The sequence below is a fragment of the Tenrec ecaudatus genome, chromosome X (assembly GCF_050624435.1).
Source record: "Tenrec ecaudatus isolate mTenEca1 chromosome X, mTenEca1.hap1, whole genome shotgun sequence".
Classification (NCBI taxonomy): domain Eukaryota; kingdom Metazoa; phylum Chordata; class Mammalia; order Afrosoricida; family Tenrecidae; genus Tenrec; species Tenrec ecaudatus.
This window is the reverse complement of record NC_134548.1, coordinates 117423239-117446202: the sequence shown is the minus strand read 5'-3', so window position 1 is coordinate 117446202 and position 22964 is coordinate 117423239. Positions and strand designations below refer to the sequence as shown.

General features: G+C 42.0%; 1 protein-coding gene across 1 annotated transcript in view; it reads right to left on the bottom strand.

The window, feature by feature from the left end:
• Nucleotides 1-10321: 10321 nt before the first annotated feature.
• TRPC5 (transient receptor potential cation channel subfamily C member 5) overlaps nt 10322-22964 on the bottom strand; it is a 146760-nt gene continuing 134117 nt past the window's right edge. Inside the window, exons 7-10 of the mRNA XM_075538842.1 lie at nt 17349-17552; nt 17081-17122; nt 13543-13632; nt 10322-11014 (exon numbers count right to left, since the gene is read on the bottom strand). Of these exons, the coding sequence (XP_075394957.1) occupies nt 10322-11014; nt 13543-13632; nt 17081-17122; nt 17349-17552 (1029 nt within the window). The remainder of the gene's footprint in view (nt 11015-13542; nt 13633-17080; nt 17123-17348; nt 17553-22964) is intronic.

Below are 22964 nucleotides of genomic sequence, written 5' to 3'. Positions count from 1 at the left end.
AGTTGTTTGACTTTCCAAGGGGTCACAAGCCACAGGTTGGAAACTGCTGTAATAGGGGATGTGACTCAAGTACTCACTACTATTTCTTGGGCACATCCTCTGAAAAACAAAGCAGGTCTTGTGGAGGCTTCCTGACTGAGAAGTGAGGAAACTCATTTTATAAAAGAAATTATTATTCCAATAGTCAACATATAAGAAGGTAGAAATGCCCTATCTGGTTTTTCTGGAAAGCATATTATGAGGTCCTCTTTCCATGGAATTACCAAGTACCTTTCAGTTATCAGACTAGCAATGAAGTTATTACACCATCAGGCTCTTTGCCAAATAACTAGGGTCTGGCACTTCAAAAATCAACTAAGTCGTGGTCCCTACCCTCAAAGGGCTCAGGGTATAGTAAGGAAACATGACAAATGAGTTTGGTATCATAAGACCTAATAAAAGGAGCGCAGTGCAATTCTCAGTCTGAGACACAGGCAACATAGAGGTAAGTGTGCCAGTTCAGAGGCCAGAAGGTTAATACAACCCACTGCTAAAACGTCGACTCCAATTCATGTTGACTCTAGCAGACAGATTTGATCTGCACTCCTGGGATATTTATGACCAAGGCCCTACTTTGTGATTTCTATTCCTTCCTAATGTGTTTCTAATTATTGAAAGCCAGTCAATCCTAAACAGGTTGAAAATGAAATGTATTGTGAGTCCCTGATTTTAATGTGTCATTAAGTCACTACCTTTTTCCTTGGTGGATTAGTCTGCAAAACTAAAAACCACACATCTAACGAAGCCATTCTTTTCATGACTTCCCTTTCCTGACTGAGCAGAAGGAAGGAGACTTGCTCATTATATATAAATGAGAGGGTACTGCAAAACAAACAAACAAACAAACTCCGCTGGGTACTTTTGTTGTACACATTTGTCCCGCTAGGTGAGGATCAAGCAACTTGCTCTGCGTTAGTGCACACAGTAGCGTCGCCTGGGAAGGTTCTCTCTGGTCACTGAATTTTTTCATAAAACCCATTTCGCTAGAATTTCTTTTTTTTGTGATGCCTGATTTCAGAGAACAGTGTGCGGCTATGAAATCTTGTTTCCTGCTCTGGGAAAATGCCACAGAAACTCCTGTGATGTTGAACACAGCTTACAAGGACAGCACTATGGGAAAAACTCAAGTGGTTTTCTCATTTCAAAAATGGTGAAATGTAGATGAGAAATTTCGTTCTAGACATCCTTCAACTTCCCCGATGGATGAAAATGTCAACAAAATTCACCCAGTAGTGCTCAAACATCGATGACAGACCATTGAAGAGATGGGGAAGTTAGCTGGACTATCTTGGAGCTTGCTAGAGCAAATTTTAACGGAAAGATTTGAGAATGAGAAGGGTCACTGACATTTGTGCCTTGGTTTCTGACTGACTAGGATAAAGAGTGCTGAGTGGAAACATGCCGTGCTGTAAAAGAATAGCTCTGAAGTGACCCAGACTTTTTTCCAAAGTCATTACTTGTGACAAGACAGGGTGTTATTCTTATGAACCGAAAGCACACATCAACCAAGCCAGTGAAAGACATTATCATCATCTCACCTAAAAAAAGTGAAGTAAAAGATCAAGATGAGGCTCATTTGTTTTTGTTTTTATGTGAGGGGGATAGTGCATTTATTGTTCATTCCACCAGGTCAGACTGTTAATCAAGCTTTCTATTGAGAGGTTCTGAAAAGATAGCATAAGGTCTGATTTGTGGCACATGGTTGACTGGATTTGCCACCACGACAGTGCACCTACATAGCCATCTCAGTGTGCCAGTTTGGGGCAGAAAGCAGCATGCTTCCGTTGTCCCACGCACATTACTCACCTGACCTTGCCCTCTGTGACTTCCTTTTGTTTCCAAGAATGAAGAGGGACATGAAAGGGCAGGTATTTGATGATGTAAAAAGAGGTGAAGAAAAAAAATGAGGGAGGTGCTGCCAGCCTATCCAAACAGATGAGTTTGAAAAAAAATGTTTCCAAGAATGGAATCACAGATCTGACAGAAGTATTAAATATAGTGGAGAGTACTTTAAGATGGTAAGATTGTTTTGTAAAAAAATTGAAATACATTGCTTTGGAAAAAATTGGGGTTTTATTGGGTACCACCTCATATATATTTTTGTAATAGTCATCATGTGACAGGGTTGCAATGGTCAAACTGGTGCTCTTAGAAAGGAAAAGGCCAGATCTGCTTTCTGTGGAATGACTGGGTGGATTCAAGCTGTTACCCCTTTCAGTTAGCCAACCAGTGATGAACCATGGCACTTTCAGGCTCTTTGAAAGATTGCTAGGTCTGGCATTACAATCATCACCTAATTTGTGGTTCTTAACTTCGAGGGGCACAGAGTACAGTAAACAAACATGGAAAAATGATGAGTTTGATATCATAAGACCTAATAAAAGGAGCATAGTGTGAGCCTCAATGTGAGAGACAGGGAACATAGCGATATATACACCAGGCAGAGAGCCCACTAAGTAAATCCAACCCACTGTGATAGTGTCAATTGCAACTTCTGTTGACCCTACTGGACAGATGAGATATGCCTTCTTGGGCTGTTTATGACCAAGGCCCTACTCAGTAATTTTCATTACTTTTTCTTTCATTCTAATTTTTGATTTTTCAAATCCTAAACAGACTCAGAATTAGATCTGTTTTACTTCTCTACTTGATCAAAAGTTGCGACAAAGTCACTCTGTTTTTCCCTATGTGGTATGATCTGTGTGTTAGGCTGGGACTGCCAGAGAAACAAATCCAGAGACACTCAGATGTGAAAGAGAGAGCATTATATCAAAAAGTAATTATACATCAAGCAAACATCTCAGCCCACTTCAGATCAAGTCCACAAGTCTGATACTCATCGATAAAGTCCTTTTTCAGATGCACACACCCATATGCAATGATGAAAAATGCAGGAAGATCACAGGCCACTGGCTGCAAAGTCTTGTGGCTCCAATGGTGGTGGTTAAATCTCCCGGGCTCACACAGGTCTCCCCATGGTGGCAACAGGAAGGTGAAAGCAGACAGACAGAGGATGTTCCCAGGATCCTCCTTATGAGAAGGCAACACCCACCAGGATGTTCCATCAGGTTGTGACCTGATTGACAGGCTACACTCCATATTTTCTTACAGGTGCCATGTTGGCACACACAAAAAAGCCTTTTCACTGTCTACCCCTGGCCAACTTGGCACTTGTACACAATTTTTAGCCACATTTAATTTTTAAAAGCAAGGGCAATAGTAAAATAATTGTGGCTAATAGGATAAAACTAAAATGCATACAACTCAAAACATGCTGACCTCATTTAAACATAATTCTCTATAAGTGAACAAAACAAAATAATCTATACTTTAACAATTGCAGTTATATGAACACTTATACCCTGATCCTATAATCCCATCAATATATTCCCCTGCCCATTAAAGTTTTTAAGCCAGCCACTTCTTGCCTTTATCCTCCCCAATTTGGATATCCAATTTCTATACTGCCCACTTATATCAACCCAGTGTTCTCAGGAGACAAGCATGTTTGATATGAAGAATTTTCATTCCAGTTGGAACCGTGTGAGTCGGCATCCATAAGCAAAGTCAAATCAGCACAGGCCATCCATAAAGTCAGCAGCAATATGCACCAGTTCACAGGCTCAAAAGTCTTACCGTTATCTGGTCGGGTTCTGATCAACTCAATATGGGCTGCTTCACCAGGGTGCCCATTGGCGGCCTCACCTTTGGACCATGGGTCCCTTCGCAAATTCTCAACAACCTTAGCCTCTTGGGCTAGGTTATGCTATAGGCTCCGGTTACTCACAACTCTATACATTTCAGACCAGCCAACCTGTTCTTGTCTTCTGGTCTAGTCCCTGTGAACCAGGTCCCCAGGTGTCAGTGGCCAGGCTCCACCCATCTCTTTATTGCTGCTTCTCTCCCACTTCCACTCAGCAAGTGGATCTAAGTGGTTACCTAGCCACAGGCTACCAAGAAGGCTAACGAGATGAAAATTTCTTCGTGGCTCCCAATTTTTCCAATTTCAGGCACATAGTTCTAGCTCAAAATGCCAAATAGCTCCTTTTTTCCCCTTCAGTCTTTCAACATCTCACTCAGCAAGTCTTTTCAATTGCAAATGTCTAGAGCTCACAAGGCACTGGGTGGGGCCTATCTTTTCAGTTTTCTTTACAAGCAACCCCTATACCAATTTAAAGATTGGGCTTAATGGCTTAAGGCAGTAAACTTACAAATTCTATTTTCATACTTCCTAATAATCATTTCTATCACACATTATATCAATAGCAATAAATAAAAGGAACCAATATAATCTTAGTACATCCAGATTTTAAACACATTCTTAAAACAGTCAAATTCAATTTTTCCTTATCTAAACTATCCCATTCATATGCAATATGGCCTCTGGCTGCCTCATGTCAGGGTGGGGCCTTCTGCCAGTTGTTTGACTAAGCAGCATGGCCTCAGAAGAAAAGTCCAAAGGGCCATTTTGCCACCTGAATTCAAATTTTAGTTATCACATTCATTGGCGTCATTGAAGGACGATTTAAATAAAGGCAAATTCTAGGAATCAAAACCTTCACATCCCATGACCTTTCCAGAAAACAAGTGAGTAAACAGGGTGGCTTTATGTGACTTCTGGCTTGCCCAAGAAGAAAAACTACCACAAAGCAGAAGTCAGATAAGTGTCCACTCTCCATGCTCATGATTTGTTTTGCTAGTACCCCACTCCAAAGGTACCATAAGGTGTTAGGGAGGGTTGACCAGAGAACAAAATTCAGTGACACTCAGATGAGTGAGGGAGCATGATATCAAGAAGTACTTATACATCAAGCAAATATTCCAGCCCACTTTAGATCAAGTCCATAAGTCAGATACTAGTCCATGAGTCTCACTTAAGATTCACAAAGTCACATGCAATGATGCAAAATGCAGGAGAATTACATGCCAGTGGGTGGAAAGTCATGTGGATCCAATGGCTCTCATGCATCTCCGGGGTTCACACAGTTCTCCCTTGGTGTCAACAGGAAGGTGAAGGTAGAGCAAGGGAGAAGTTCCAGAATGCTCATTATGAAAAGGGCATGGCCAGCTGGAGGTAACAGCATGCTCTGATCTGATCTACAGGCTACAATCCACCCATCTTACAGGTGCCATGTTGGCACTAACAAATGAACAATAAGGGGATGCAAAAACAAACCGCACACTGAGAGAGCCATATTTTATAGGGCCTCCTTTTCCTGACTGAGAAGCAAGGAGAGCTACTTATTTTCTAAAAAAATAAACCGGAAATTTCGCAGTAGTAAATATGTGACACGGTTGAAATGGCCAAACCGGGGTGCTGAGAAACTAACAGACCAGGTCTGCATTCCGTGGGATCACTGAGTGGATTTAAAGTGATGAGCCAATGCACGATTTGGATCTTATACATATTGCAAGATCAGGTTTAGACAACTGACCTATGTCATTGTCCCTGTCCTCACAGAGCTCGTGTTACCATAAGGAAAATGGGTGAGGGAAATGAGTTTGTCGTCATAAGACTTCATAAAAGGAGCATAGTGTAAGACTCACTCTGGGGGCCAGGGAACACGGGGATAAGGATGCCCGGCAGAGAGCCAGTAGGTTAACCCAACCCACTGCTATAATGTCAATTACAACTCATGGTTGACCCTACCAGATAGATTTCATCTGCACCACTGGGCTTTCTATGACCAAGGCTTCCTTGGGTAATTTCCAATCCTTCCGAATTGCTTCTAACTTTTTTGAAAGGCAATCCAACTGTAATAGGTTTAAGGTGGGATACGTTTTGTGTCTCCAGGGACTAGAGGGTGTGACTGAAGTCACCAACATTGTTTCCTCCATCATATGGTCTGAAAAAAACCAAAAGGACACATCTAATAAAGCCTGCAGCCTTCAGTTCCTGATGGCAAAGAAGAAAGGCGACATCTAAAGTTTCTAAAAGCAGTCACTATGGCAAGAGTCACTGTGACAGCATAGATATGCCCATCATGGTAGCTCTTTTTCCCAAGGGATTACTGAGTGGATCCAAACTGTCAACCTTTCAGTCAGCTGACCAGTGATCGACCATGGCTCCTTTAGGCTCTTCAAAAGATTGCTAGGTCTGGCATTACAAAAACCACCTAATTTGTGGCCCTTGCCCTCTAGGGGTGCAGGGTACAGTTACAACCATGACAAAATGAGTTACGGTCATAAGACCTCATAAATGGAGCATTGTGTGAGCTGTATTCTGGGAGGTAGGCAACAGAGTTATGCATGCCAGGCAGAGAGGCCACTATGGCAATCCGTCCATTGCTAGAATGTCCATTCCACCTCACAGTGACCCTACCAGCCAGCTTTGATCTGCACCACTGGGCTGTCTATGACCAAGCCTTCCTTGGTAATTTCCATTCCTTCTAAGTGTTTCTAATTTTTAAAAGCCAATAACCCTGATCACGGTTATGGAGGACAGTGGTAACCCAAAATCCATCCTCGAAGTGTCTAGTCAGATTACACCTCAACAATGGAACCAATGATTTTGGTGTCGAAAAACTTCATAAAGGAGCATAGTGTGAGCCTCGGTCTGGGTGCCAGACCACGCACAGGGCTAAGTTTGCCAGGCAGATTGCCAGTAGGTTAATACAAGTCCCTGCTATAATAGCAATGCCAACTCCTCTGGACCCTACCGGACAGATTTGATCTTGGGTGCTCTATGACCAAGGCTTCCTTGGTAATTTCTAATCGTTCCTAAGTGTTTCTAATTTCTGAAAGTCAGTCCATCTTCAATAGGTGTATGGTGGGATATATTTTGTGCCTCCAGGGACTAAAGTGTTACTCAGGTCACTAGCACTGTTTTCCCAGGTGTTTTGTCTGAAAAAAGCCAAAAGACACTAATAATGCCATTCTTACCAAGGCCTACAATTCCTGACTGAGAAGAGAGGAGACCTATTCATTTTCTAAAAGCAATTATTTTTTACAATCGTCACCAATTGTCTGCCTAAACACACTCGATTTTTTTTTCATTTCAAGAAGAGAATGTCTTCTTTCCATCGAATTACTAAGTGGATTTGAACGCAGACCCTTTAAGTTTTCTGACCATTGATTAACCATTGTGTCATCAGGCTCTTCAATAATGTGCTAAGTTCTGGTCATAGGAAAATCACCTACATCATCATCTGTGCCTTCAAAGGACTCATGGCATGGTAAAGAAGTAAATACAGAAGGAAGTGTTCATTTTTATAAGTGCTAATAAGGAGCATACTGTAGTACTGAGTTGGGAGTTAGGCTCAAAAGAGATGAATGTGCCAGCCAGAGAAATATCCCTGGTGGCATAGTGGTCATGTATTTAGCTGTGACTTGCAAGGCTGACAGTCTGAATCTACTAGCCACTCAACTGTAGAAAGACACAACTCAAAAGGGGCAGTTCGACCCTGTGCTGTAGGGTTGCTCTGAGTTGCTGTCAATGCAATGGCAGTGAGTGTGGCTTTGGTATGCCAAGTTAACCAGCAGGTAGTCTACTCAACTCACTGCTTTTGCAACCATTCCCATTCATGTTGACCCTATCAGATGTATTGCGACTGTTCAAACTGGGCTCCCTATTATTAAGGCAATATTTTTCAAGTACAGTTCCTTCCTCTCTGTTTCTAACTTTTGGATCTGTATCAGTCCTAGATAAAATTAGATTGGTCAATCTTCAAGGGAGCAGCAAGCATCATCTTTCTTTCTTGGAGGAACTGGTGGGTTTGAACTGCTGACCTTGTGGTTAACAACCCAACGTGCAGTCCACCATAGTGACTCTTCAACAAGCAAGGGAGAATAAATACTAATGAAACATAGTGTACCCATGTTGTATAGCAATTTAGTCCTAATGGCTCCACGTTTTTGAAACATGAATTATGCATTTGTGAACATTGATTAAACAAATGAAATAAGCACCAGTATAAAGTATATCATATCTCTTCACCCAAGAGTTTCCATAAGAAATATTCTCATGCTTCTTGTTTAAAAAAATAGTCAAGGGGCAGCAAAAAAAAAGAGGCAGACCCTCAATGAGATGGATTGACACAGTGGCTGTAAGTATAGGTTCCAAGATAGCAATAAGCGTGAAGACAGCTCAGGCCTGGGGAGTGTTTTTTTGTGTTGTACACAGAGCCATATGAGTTTGAACTGACTTGAGAACACCTAGCCACAGTCATGTCAGTAGCAATAATGATAGTCCCTCTGATGATCTCTTTAGGTATCATCTGAAATATGTTTTCAAACAACGTCTTAGGCAAGGATTTCTTGGTGAAGTTTGTTCTCAAAACATTGATCCTATTTCCCTAGATATGAGCTTTCTTCTTCAACACTTACTCCCACACCCCCACCCTGCTAGTTTGTCTTTTCTCCATGTGAAACATTTTGGGTATTGATCATCAGCACTAGTGATAGAAATGGTAATCAATCTAAATAGCACACACTACCGTCTAAAGGTAGTTGGGAGCATTCTGTGCCTTCAGTGGAAATTTCTCATTTCTCTTTTACCAGAAATTATATGAATTCAGACCAATTCCAATTATGACTGCTATTTAAAATAATAGGGTGGTACTTGATTAGATTAACTCTCTTCTTTTCCTGGGTAATGTACTGTTGTTATTTTAATCTCTAGAACTGTGTTGTAATTGAGAGTACCTTTTTGCTAATGTTGGTAAAAAAAACACCCTTACCTCCAAAACATTAACAACAGCACCAAGCTCGTTGCCATCAAGTGCTGTGTGGTACTGCGCTTGTGGGTTTCCAAGACTCCAAGTCTTCACAGGCGCACAAAGCCTCCTCTTACACTGCTGACCTTCCTGTGAGCAGCCCAGTTTGTAACCCCTCGTGCCACTAGCTCTTGTCAAGAGATACCCATTCCCAATATGGACCTCGGTTTTTAACGGAAACCTCTGTACTCTGCTGAGATATCAATAAGCTGTGGGGGGGGGGATTTGAATGTATAAATGCAGCTTTCTCAGAAGACAGCAGGGTTGGGCTCATGTTTACGCTCCCATGAAATCAGGGTAAATAATGTTAACTAGCAGTTTTACACGTGCAATTCCATTGCCCAGTGAGCACGAAAACTGCAACCTGAATTCGGTCCCTTACACCCAATTTCTTTTTCTTCAGAAAGTGTTCATTAAAGCGGAGAGCCTCCTTCTTCACCCAGATAACGACACCTGATCAAAATGTCATTTTTCCGATAAAGAGTTTCAAATCCAGGCTGTAAACTTAGCAAGGTCTTTGCTAGCAATAACGTTGGCACTTGTCAACAGTAGAGAAACTCCCTCACTGTCCTTGAGTTGACGCTGACTCACCAGTAGACAGGGCCCTGTCGATTGACGAGCCAGGCGTCTTTACCTGCAACTCGATGAGACGTAGCAGCCTTTGGTTAGAGTGCAGGAGAAGATTTCTGGGGGAAAATATACACATCCTAAATACTAATTTCACTACTGTCATCTTTTAAAAGGGAACAAGTTAGCAAAAATCACAAACACAGGAAAGGAAGTTAACTTATTAGCAAGGACATACACTATGTGGTAAATATCAAATTGGCACAAATCAGCAAACTAACACACTTTGAAGGAAGAAAGTGCAGAAAGAAGGGAGAAATAAGACAATAACAACAACAGCCCCCAGACTAAGAAGTTGTAATGTTTAGAAAAAAGAAAACAGAAGGCCAGTGATACCTAAAAGCCACAAATCGACAATTCTTTGGAGTCTGGTCAGTCTCCCTTTGACGCTATTGACTGAACCCGAGTGGGCTGCGCGTAGCATTACAGGGCAGCAAAGACAGGTGGGTTAGTTCACCTTCTGTGACAGCTGCTGGGCCTGCTGACCATATCCTCAGCCCTGGGGTTGGGGGAATGGTGGGTGCCGGCAGACGAAGGTGAGGAATCTGGGTGGCAGCAACAGTAGCTAAGTGGCACCTGGAGCTTCAAGGAGGCAAGGCTGAGAAGCAACGCAAATGGGTTAAGCACCTGACTGCACCTCTGCTGCTGAGGGGCAAAAAGCCCCTTGAGTTGCTTGTGAAATGAACTTAGTGTTTATAGGTATAAAAAAGCAAATCACCGTCCCAATCATTATCACCATCAGAACCATGAAACGAAAACAAAGTGGAGCATGTGGTTACAAAAGACGCTGCAAATCATAGGAGTGTTGCTCTCCTTCCTTGGGCCCAGTGAGGGAATCATATTCATCTTCTCAAGGCAGACCTCTGAGAGCAGAGACTTCACAGGTTTCTGGTTGAGTGCCAGAACAGGAGCTGGGGGCGGGGCAGGGCTGGGGTCTTGGTCTAGAGCCGAGTCGTCACTTGTTCTTCCTGTTCATCACCCCATTTGTGCATCAGCAAGTCACAGGCCTCCCCCCAAGTTTCAAACACATCCTCGGAGGAGTCTAAAAGTTTGGAATTTGAGGAGCAGATGCTAGAGGCGCAGTGAAGAGAGCTGGAACAGGCTAGCGGGCACGCCGGGCTTGGAGCAGCGCCGCGGGCTTCACCTAATTCTACCTCACTGAGGTTCATTTCACTTTGAGAACAAGCCTCGGCTGCCCCTTTCTCCATCTGAGAATATCTGATGTCCTGCCACATGTAGTGCTGCTGCGCGATGCCATCCGAAATGGTATACATTGGCTCAGAACTCGGTTCAGACATGTGACCATGAAACTTGGAGAACAAGAGACCCAGTTTCTTGAGCGGAGGACCCACGAAGGAGCGTTTGCCCGATGACTCAGCTTTTGCTTTTCCTTGGGCGCCACTGGCTCTGGGGATGGTTCTGATGAGAGGCGGACCATGGCAGGCCTTCTTCTTGCAGCCCAAGTTGAAAGAGACACTCTTGGATTTGGCCCGCGCCCCTCCACGGCCGTCGTTGGTATCATCCCGCTGAGAGAGTTCAGTGCTGCTAGTGGAAAGGCTTCTCCTTGGGTGTTTCCTATTTCCTAAGAGGTCAAGCACTTCATATCGAAAGCTCGAGATGTCCTGCTTTAATTCCTACGGCAAGAGAGAAGACATGTGATTGTGAGGAGCGTGACCGTCGCTTCAAAAGAGACATGACTGGCATGTTCTAGGTCTTGTCTGGTGACGAACCAACCCTAAAGCGCAAAGACTATCAGAAAAATCTCATCTTAAGTGCAAGAGAAGCACTAATTCCTGCAGTGGCAGAGCTGCCCATTGGAAAACAGCGCTGTTGCTTTGGTTAACTTCTGCCGATCCCCATCCAATACATCCCAGCATGCTACTTCATCCCTGGTAAAGTGCTAACTAACCGCCAAGATGGTAGATTTGGACACGGGACTTCCTAGACATAAACTGCTTATCAAACGATTGCAGAAGAGGAAGAATGCCTCCAGGACTCACAAGAATGAGACCCGAGAAGTGGAAAGTCAAGCGATAAGCCTCCTGTTGTGGAACAGCAGCCCTATGCTGTCAAATCCCTGATGCGATTTCTTGTATGTCTAAGGGCTGCCTAGTGAAGCTCGCTCCTGTAAAAAGAACTTTTAAAGCTTAAATCTGAGCATGTCATTTCCCTGCTCAAAACTCTCAAAGCTTGTTGCTGACCATAGGCAACCAAGATAAACATCCTACAATGGACTACCAGGTCTGTCAACGCTCCCTGCCATAGAGTCGATGAAGACTCAGTAACCCTACGGGGCAGGGGAGAACTGCTCCTGTGGGTTTTGGAGAGAGAAACTCTTGACAGGAGTGGAAAGCCCCATCTTTCTCCCATGGGACAGCTGGTGATTTACAACTGCTCTTCTAGCTGCAGTGAGCAGCCCATGGTCCCCACTCTACCACCTGGCCATCTCCCTCTACCCATTTCCCAGGCTTAGTGTCCAGCCTTATGGAACCGCATTCTGGACCTCTGTGTCTTGTACCCTCTGTTCACAAGGCTCTCCTTTGGTCTGATCTCTGCCTAAAACAATGCTTCCTCAGGTAAGCCTGCCTTAAGTCCCCAAGTCATAATTAGTGTCCATCCTCTCTGGGTTCCCACAGTACCTTGCACTCTCCCTGTCAGAACATTCAAGTCACCCATTCACCTCCTATTATCATTGGGTTTGTCACTCCATGAAGGCAGGGCCTCAATGTGTACTTGGCACATATGTACTTGTCTATGTACTAGGCCCTCAGTAGATGACTTCTGTGTCTAGATTAGGATAATAACCTTCTATGAGCTTTGTAAGATCTAAGAGGACTTTTAAAGGTTCATGGAAAAAGTGGAATGAGAAGATGATAGAGAGTTTCTCTCGGCTTTTTGAAGCCCCCTCATGCACACGTGATCTTGCATATGGCATTGTCAGCCTCGCTAGTGCGAACATTGTGGCTAATGATTTGTTTTAGCCCCCCCCCTTGTGCTTTGTAGGCGGTTCAGTAGTATCGCTAACCTGTACCCACTAGATGTGCACTCCCCCTGAGGTGACAATCCCAAATGGCTCCCGGCATGGCCAAATGTGCACTGGTTGAGAACCTCTGTTTTTTTTAATTAATAAATAATTTTATTCGGGACACTTGTAACAATCTATACATCAATTATACCAAACACTTTTGTACATATGTTGCTATTATCATTTCCAATACATTCTCTTCCTGCTTGAGCCCTTGGTATCAGCTTCTCTTTTTACTCCTCCTCCTATCCCCATGGACCCCTGATAAATGATCAACTCTTATTATTTTCATATCTTACAACGTCCGCTGTCTCTCTTCGTCCCCCTGGGTGGGGTGGTGGTGGGGAGATGGCCTCGGACTTGCGGGGACCCCTTATTACAGAGCTAAAGTGTTCCATGGGATGTTCTTGGCTGTAATCCTTAAGAATGGCAACAAGTTGCTCAGAACTTTTCTTCTGCAGAGCTGCTGGCTGGATTCACACTACTGGCCTTCCAGTTAGCAGCTGATCACAGGCAGATTCAAATATGAGAAGGACATGTCTTAGTGCTAAGTGTCTTAAGACCTTAGATTTCAGAACAATGCCTTTGGTCTTTATGTCTTTGGAGTAAAGCCGGTCCATAAGTCATGAGCATCTGCCTTTTGCTAGCTGGCAGCTTTGCTGCACCATTTCAAGTGCTCAATTCCAACACAGAGAATCACCCAGTATTTTAAGAGTGCCCAGGAAAGATTGCATTTAATCATAAAGCTGATCATGCTGTGACCGACATTAAGAAAAATCCCTCCATCTACTGAGTATCACACAATTCTACGAGGAAAGAAAGAATTGTTGCTGGGTTTGCTGTTATATAATTAAAAACCCAAAGCAGATCCAGGCCCATAGCAACAATACAAGGTAAGAGTCGAACTGCCACCTCGTGTTTCTGTGGCTGTCATCTTTACAGCAGTAGGATGCCCTGCCTTTCTCCTGGAGAGTGACTGGCAGAGAAGAACCACTGCCCTTCTGGCCAGCCGATGCTAACCACAGTGGCACCCGAAGTGCTTCAGAAATTCCATCATCAGAGCCCTAAAACTGTGAAGGTATCATGATGCTTAAGCAATGTGAAATGGAAAGTTAAGCCACTTTATGTTTAAATTACCTTAAAATTTTCTTCTGTCAATCCCTCATTGGTTTTGGAATTTCTTATCATAGCAGCCACATATCTCTTGACTAAATTCCGGATAACTTCCTGGAATTCAAAGAAAGGGGGGGGGGCATTAAGTTTCTTTCTCAGACTCTCAGTAAAGTTAGAACCCTACCTTGGAAAAAAACATGCCTTGACCATCTTTGCAAAAGAAAAATCTTACAGGACCCAGGCATGTTTCTGCATTAAAAAAAGCTAAGTTAATTGGCCAACTGAAGAATTACTTAGTCTATGGCAAATTTGATTGCAGACTGGGCCAGTTAAATTAAACTCACCTTAAAGTAAAAATACAAGTCCCCCAAACATAAGGTTAATATGAATTCACATTTGTAGAAGAATGAGAGTGAAATAATCCCTGTGACCATAGGCATGATTCTTTCCCTTCAGGAAGGATTAAACTTTAAACTCCAAATAAGATGCGTTTTTCCCTGTTTTTTTTTTTAATATAAGAGTTGATAGTCATTCTTCAAAGTCACTGTCTACTAATTTTAATACTTTTCTTCATCTACACATCTCCTCTATCAGAACGGTCTCTTATTGGATGTAGAGAAATTGGAAGCCTGTTACACTGCTGGTGAGATTATAGAATTGTGCAGTCGCTATGGGAAATGGTGTGGCGCTTAAACAAGTACAAATAGAACTATCATGTGACTCTGTAATCGCTCCTTGGTGTATCCTCCAAAGGAAACAAGGTCAAAAGAACAGATATGTGCACACCCATGTTCATCACAGCAATTCCTACAATAGCAAAAAGATGGAAACAACCCCAAACCCATCTATGGAGGAAAGGAGAAATAAATTCTGGTACACACACACAATGGAATTTTATGCATCTGTAAAAAAGCAGTGAAACCATCAAAGGTCTGATGATGTGGACAAATTTGGCATACAATATGCTCATCAAGGCGATTCAATCTTATAAAGACAAATACTACAGGACACCACTATTATCAAAGAAAAACCATGAATATTTTCTTACCAAAGAAGGAGACTTTGAAGGGGATAGTGAGATGATGAGAGGGGCATGGGGCAGGGAAATAATGAAAGACTGCTTTGCAGGGGCGCCACAGTCTTCTGATGAGTCGGGATGTACTTTTTGGTCAACCTGTGTTTTATATGCTTTCCTTTGTGTGTGATACACTCCAAAATAACAAAAGGGAAAAACAGGAAGTGATCTCTTATTTAGCATCTGGAGGAATGGTTCCTAGTGTAGGCAGGATGAGGGTAGCATCCACTGCTTGCAATGTGTCAGGCGCTGCCCCAGGCAGTCTATAAAAATGAATACAAACGACCCTTATTAACCCCACCTACAAAACCCTTACTAAACCCACTACAAAACCCATACTAAACCCACCTACAAAAAGAAAAAAAATCAATACAAACATGCCTAAATATTCACCACTCAATTCTTATACCACTACTTTCAGCTTTATCTTCTGTTTTGTGGATGAGGAAACTGAGGTTGCAGTGGGGTTAATGGGCCAGTCCAAGGTCATCCAACATGGGTGAATAAATGGCAACATTTAGTTCTAATTCAATTTAATTTCTAATTCTAGTTCAATCTGATTTCAAGGCTTACAGTAATAATAATAATGATGATAATGATAATAAACTCACTGCCATCAAGTTGATTCCAACTCATAGTGAGCCTACAGGACAGGATCTAACTGCCCCTATGGGTTTCTGCGATTACTAATTTACGGGACTAGAAAGTCTTGTCTATCTCCTCAGGAGCAGCTGGTGGTTTTGAACTGCTGACCTTGGTGTTAGTAGACAACTGGTAACCATCAGGGCTTCCTATTAATAATAGCCAGTTCCTATCTACCCTTGTTGTAGCAATGTTAATTTGAAGAATGCTTTAAGATTCCCAGGAACATTTTTATGAGGATGAGTGTGAAGCAAGCAATGAAATTAGTAATGAATTTCACACAATTCATCACAGCAAAGATAATGAGCGTTGGAGGCAGGAGAAGAGAACGCTTTCCCACCAAAGGCTGCTGCTCTTGTCTTCCTAGGCTCCTCTGCATGGGTTTGAACCACTTGGTGGCTAGCAGTAAAGGACTTCTCATTTGTGCCACTCAGGGGTTTCTGTCTCTGATGTTTGGAAGCTTGTTTTTTTTTTTCTTCCTTTTTTATACTGGTTGATGTGACAAACACACTCTAATGTTTAAGAGGATAATTACTTTGTAAAATGCTGAAGTGCTTATCTATTTCTTTGATTAAAGTCGTGTTTATCATTCATGGAGACCTAAGTTCCTAACATCCAAATAAGGTTTGACTTCATTAAGGTTAGTTTCCTCCTATCATATATTCTTTACTTAGTATGGAGTCTCATAGTCCTCTGTACAGGTTAGACTCCTGTAATCACTTACTATTTGTAATGATTGGCTTAATGGCTTTATTCTGTACTAGATAAATATTTTTCTAAGGGCAAAAACATGTGTTTCTTGTTCCCAGGGATTTTATTTCTATCTAGCCTAGATGTATAGTAAACCCGCCACCATGGAGTCAATTCTGCTACCTAGGGTTTCCAAGGAGGAGGAGACAGCCTCCTCTTTCTTCCATGGAGTGACTAGTGGACTCCAACTGCTGACCTTGTGGTTGGCAGCCAGCTACACCATCAGGGGTCCTAAGCTCACAGTAAGTACTCAATAACTAACCGTTGACTACCTAAACAGCTGTATGTGCTGTTTGCTGTGATCTCTAGTACCTCAGCTTTCTCAATCACAGGTATTACTAAACAAAACCAAGCCACTGTTCAAAGGGCTCACAACAGGATCCTACACCGGTAGCAAGTGTTCTCATGCCGAGGACATAATCATACATCAGCTTTTGATGCACTACAGCCCCAGTGGTGTAGTAGGTTACAAACTGAGCTGCAAACCAGGTCAGTGGTTCAAACCCACCAGTCTCTCGGGGGAAAAAGTTGAGGTGGTCTACTTCTGTAAAGATTTAAAGTCTTGAAAACCCCTATCGGGGTAGTTCAACCCTGTCCCTATAGGATTGCTATGCGTCAGAACCAGCTTGCTGTCAGTGAGGGTTGTCAGGGACATTAGTGTGAATGTGCCCTGTCCAGATACACGAGCCTAACCTAAACTCACTGCCAGAGTCAATGCCAACTCATAGTGAGTCTATAAGACAGGGCTGAACTGCCCCAGGGCATTTCTGAGACTGTTACCGCTTATGGGAGTAGAAAGCACCATCTTTTTCCCGAGGTATGGCTGATGGTTTCAAACTGCTGACCATCTGGATTGAAGCCAACCTGTAAGACTGCGCCACCAGAGCACCTATGTCCAGATATAGCCTAGCTCAAATTCATTTCTACTCAGGGCTTTGAATTGTTTTATTCTGTTTTAATCCTTCTTTTGAGAATTTGCCTTTCTACCCCAGATACACTGAATCAGAACTAATTTTAACGCGATTGCCCGGTTGATATGAATCTACTTTGATGTCACCCAACCAGCCAAGAACTACTGTGAGGAAGCTTTTTTACCTGGTAATGTTGGTTCTGTATCAGGCTGTCAGCATGACGCTCCTGTAATTAAAAATGGACAAAAGAGGTTATGTTCACAGTCTCGCAACATACAGCCAGTCCCGCCCATACATATCCAGACTGGAGGATGCTGCAGTAGTTCCTGCCTGCGAGACCCTACAAACCTTTGGAGGCTGGACTAGTTGTTGTTGTCTACTGAGTATCACAAAGGGGGAGGGAGGGAGGAAAAATTCATTCTTCAAAAAAGCAAACATTTAAAAAGCCTTACTGTGAAACTTCTTAAGTTGTGCCTTCGCCGTCTCCCATCAGGGTCTCTTTTGGGGCAGAAAGTGTTGTTGAACCAGTTACCAAGGTAGAGAAATGACTTGGGGCTGGGAATGATGTTAAAAGGAGGTGGTAAGGTGCCACCTTCATCAAAATAACTCATCCAGAGCTTGGTCCTTGCAAACTTCCATTCAATATCGGCATGATCCTATGAAAGACAGGAGTGCAAAGATTTAGGATGGGGAAATTAAAAAAATGTGCCTAGGGATCTCTAATTTCAAAAGCTCAACTTGTTTTTATAGCTATAAAAATGCACCATCATACCGTACAGGTGCCATATTTGTAACCCAGCAATCCCATTTGTAGAACTTTATCAATAGACCTGCACAAAGGTGTATGCACAGGGACATTCTCAGTCGCATGGAAAAACCCTGAAACAACCTCAGTTTCCAATGGTAGGAACCTGGCCAAATAAATGAAGTTACGCACATACATTATTATTAAAATTCAACTATAAATATTCTAATGCAGAACTTATATTCCACACACATTCTCTCTAGCTCTCTCTTTCTAGTTGAAAAGCAATGTAAACTACATATTGTGCATAATAATACCATCGATGGAGTCCGAAAACCTTCATATTGCATGCTTACATGTACTTAACATGTAACAAAACTGTCAAGCAAAAAAAACCCAAAAACCCATCCCTCCCCAAACCGATGAGTCAACACTGATTCGTAACAATCCGGTATGGAACTGTCGAAGCTATAATCGTCCTGGGAGCAGACAACCTTATCTTTCTCCCATGGAGCAGCTGGTTTGGTCTGAACCTGTGACTTTATCTTGCGGTTAGCAGCTCAGCACTTCCCAGTCATCTCCACCAGGGTTCCTTTGAACTGTTGTTCTTTTTAAGGGGTGGCTGGGGGAGACTTTCACGTTTCACTACAACTGTATTGGGGTGTAACTGACAGAAAACAAAATTCACCCATTTGAGAAGTTTTCGTGGTATGTGTTTATATATGGATATATACATATGCCTTGGCTATGGTGTGTAAAGAACACTCATACATGTAAATCTGGAGAGGAGTTTTAAGACCTGAATGGACACAAGTAACTATGAATACCATGCCGATTAGATTAATATCCCCCAAGTTGCATAGGGTTGCTCTTTTTTAATCAAACCATTTGCCGATCGCTACGCAGGCAACCACTGCTCTGTGCACTGTTCTTTCAGATTTTACCTTTTCTATATAAATGGAATCATATTGTAGGTGACCTCTCACATCTGGCTTCTTTTATAATGCCTAGGAGAATCCGTGTGGTGAAGTGTGCTGAGTGGTAACCATCATAAGGCTGTATCACAGTATATTTATTCATTCACCCACTGAAGGGTATCTGGGTTGTTTCCAGTTTTTAGCACTTATGAATAGAGCTGCTATAAACATTCTTGTATGTATTTTTGTGCAGACATAAGTTTGATTTCATTAGGTTAAATATCAAGGCATGTCATTGTTTGGTGATGCGTTCAATATATCCTTAGTCTTGCCAAATTGTTTTCTAGGGCGGCTGTACCATTTTGCCTTTCCACCTGTTTCTCTATCCTGGTCAGCACATGCCGTTAAAAACAACAACATTCTAATAGGTTTAGGGCAATTCCCCAAATGGCTAATGATGTTGGACATCTTTTCATATGTTTACTTACTATCCATATATAATATATCTTTTGTGGTAGTGTCCACTCAGATCGTTTCCCTGTTTTTAATTTTGTTAGTTTTCTTACTGTCGTGTGTTTAAATGGCAAGGATCAGGGTTTATTTCAAACACAGCCTGTTTCAACATGTCTCTGTGACCGGGGAATGGTTGTGGACAAGTTGTGTCAGTGATGCACATGTCTTAGTTTTCCTAGGGTGCCTTAAAAAAGGATACTTTCTTGTGTCGTGGAAAAGCATGGTTTTGAAGGCAGAACTAAGAAAAACTTTCAATAAAACTCAAATGACTATCCACTTCATTGTAGCTTTTCAACAAATCTACAGTAATGTTGCCTCACAAACAACAAAAGATTTTAGAGAGATTAAGCATTTTAAGGAAGGTCAGAAAGAACTCAAAGATGAACGAACACGGTGAAGACTGTTAGCCTTGACAAATTAATCTGTGGTAAAAGTTCAGAAACTGGCGGGAAAAGACTACAGAATCACTATTGGTGGGATAGATATTGAAGTTGGGATCACATATGGTACAGCATTTTCAATTTTAAGCAAATATAGTAAGTTTAGCAAGCTTTGGACTCAATGGGTGCCAAAAGTGTGTGAAAACCAGCTGCCTCACTGAGCTATTCTTTCCATTAGTCTTGGAAGCAAGAGATCTTCTCTCTTCCACCTTACAGCCCTGGTCTTGCCCCTTCTGATTACTTTCTGTTCCCCAAACTCAAAGAACATTGACAAGATATATAATTTGAGTCCCTCAAGGATGCTCAAACGATCATTTTGACCTGATATTAAGTCTAAGAACTTAGAAATCTTCTAGGAAGGGTTAGAGAGATAGTAACACTGCCTTTGGAAGTATATAGACCTAAATAGAGGATATGTCTAAAAACAACAATTTCACACTTTGAACTCTTTGTTTAATTAAGATGGGTATAATTTTTATAGTAATAATTTTTGACTTACCCTTGTGTGTATATATGCACACATATATATATTTATAACACTTACACACCAAAAAAGTCCACTAAATTTACAGCTCTTGAGTTGATTCTGACTCACAACCATTCTATAGGACATTGAACTTCCCCTGTGAGTTTCCAAGACTGAAAATCTTTATAGAAGTAGAAAGTCTTGTCTTGCTCCTGAAGAGCAGCTGATGGTTTCTAACTGCAGACTTGTGGTTTCCAGTTCAACTCAAGACCACGATTCCGGAGGGAGGGGAAAAAAAATAAGGAGACCTGATGCAAAGGGCTTAAGTGGAGAGCAAATGCTTTGAGAGTGATTGGGGCAAAGAATGTATAGATGTGCTTTATACAATTGATGTATATATATGTGTGGATTGTGATAAGAGTTGTATGAGCCCCTAATAAAATGTAAAAAAAGAAAAGAAAAAAATGATTAGAGAAAAGAATGTACAGATATGCTTTATACAATTGATGTATGTATATGCATGGATTGTGATAAGAGTTGTATGAGCCCCTAATACAATGTTAAAAAAAAGACCACGATTCCACCAGGGCTTCTTGTTCTATGTACATATATAGTGTATTGCATAACAAATTACATATGTTGTTGTTAGTGTTGGGTCCTGCCCCATCCTCACAACTGCTCCCATTTGTATATTTTCTGTAAAACCTTCAAATGGAAAAGAATCAGTGTGTGAAGATAAGAAGTATTAATTAAGAAATCTATGAAGATCAATATCCTGGACATTAGTGTGCTGAAATGGACTGATATTGGTCATTTTGAGTTAGAAATCTTATTGTTTACTATGTTGGGAATGACAAATTCAAGAGGCATGGTGTCACATTCAGTCTCAAAAAGAATATTTGAAGATCTATTATTTAGTACAATGTGTATTAAGACTATAGCTATCCAACTACAGGGAAGTCCAGTTAGTGCAACTCTCATTGAAATTTATGCACCAATTATGTCTGCTAATGATGAAGAAATTTTACTCTCTTCTTCAGTCTGAAATTAATCACACATACAATCAAAGCATCTTGATAATTACTGGTAACTGCGATGCCAAAACTGGGAACAAAAAGAAAGTATTGGTAGGAGCCCTGGTAGTGTAGTGGTTACATGTTGGGCTGCAATCTGCATGGTCAGCAGTTGGAAACCACCAGCAGCTCGCCAGGGAGAAACGCTGGTCTTTCTACTCCCATAAATGGTTCCAGTCTCAGAAACCCACAGGAGGGTCACTCTGATTCTGCATTGACTCAATGGCAGTGAGTTGGGTTTTTTTCAGGGGCGGTGGTGGAGGTTGCAAAATATGGCCCTAGTGATAGAAATGAAGCAGGAATTTATATGACGGAACTTTGCAAAGCCAATGACTTCTTAGTTGTAAATAGCCCCTTTTATGAACATAAATAGTAAGTATACTCGTGGACCTCACTAGATGGAAAACACAGGCATCAAACTCTGAGAAGAGATGTTGAGGAAGTACCATATCACACTTAACACCAGGTCAGGGGCTGACTGTGGAACAAACAATTGCTCATATGTGACTGAATAAGAAGAAAATGAAAACAAGCCTTGGAGGACAAAAATATGCCCTTAAGTATATCACACCTGCAATTAGAGAACATATTTGATGCATTGAACACCAAAGACGCTAGAAGCTATTGGATGATGTAAAAAAAAAAAAAAAGGAAAGAAAGAAAGAAAAGAACCAAAGTGGATGTCAGAAGAGACTGTGAAACTTCCTCTTGAATATAGAGTATCTAACACTGGTGCAAGAAGTAATGAAATTCACTAAAGAGAAAATGCCAGCTGACAGCTAAAGAAGAAAGTCACAGTGCTGGCTCTTAATACTGAAAGTACCATGGACTGTCAGAACAACAAACAAATCTGTCTTGGAGGAAGTGCCGCTAGCATGTCCTTAGCAACAAGAATGGTGAGACTGTCTCACATTGGGCATATTTTCAGATGGGATCAGGCCCTGGAAAAGGACAACATGCTTGGTAAAGTAGCGCATCGGTGAAAGAGAGAAAGTCCTTCAGTAAGATGGAATGACACAGTGGCTGCATCAATGGGCTCAAACATAAAAATCACCGAGGATGGGATAGGCCCAGGGAGTTTTGTACTATTGTGTAAAAGGTCACTACGAGTCACTGTAAGGCAAAAAGTACCTAATAATACACAGTGGTCTGGCCTGTTTACTTAATACCACCTGCCATGACACAACTGTAATTCACATGCGAACTCTGCATTGCCTCTGAGATGGGGCCATCTAGGGCATCATTTATTTTAATTATGTTCTCAGCAACAGTGCGATGTACTGTGACTATTGAACATACCTTCAAAGACTGTTGACTTGCTCAGATTCAGAGCACATGGCCATAGCTGGGTCAAATCAACACGTCTGCTCAATTTCACATTTCACAACAAATCCCAACTCAAGGTTATTTTCCTTGCAGTCAAACTATAAGGCCAGTTTCTGACCAGCTTTTGACAAAATCTTATGCACTCTCTCAGATCTCCTGCCAGCAACCATCTTGCCCTAGCAAATTGGAAAGCTGTATAGTATAACGCAAAGGAAGGGCGACAGACACAGCCACGGGAAGACAAGACCTAATATTAACCCTCAAGGAGAAAGGCTACTCCTAGGAATTTGGACCCTATGGTGGGTTCCTTGGGAAGAGGGCACCTTGATATCCTTTATATTCACTGGTGGTGTAGTGGTTACCTGTTAGCCTGTGATCTGCACGGTCAGCTCTGTGGGAGAAGACTGGGCCTTCTACTCCTGTAAGCAGTTACAGTCTCAGAGATCCACAGAGGGCTGCTGAGAGTCAGTAGTGAGTTTGTTTTTTTGTTTTGGTCATATTCACTAATAGCTGCTTACTTTGTTTAGGTGTAAGGGCACTTCTGGTTGCCTGTGGTGGGAAGACAACTGGCGGTGTTTTCCAGGGTGA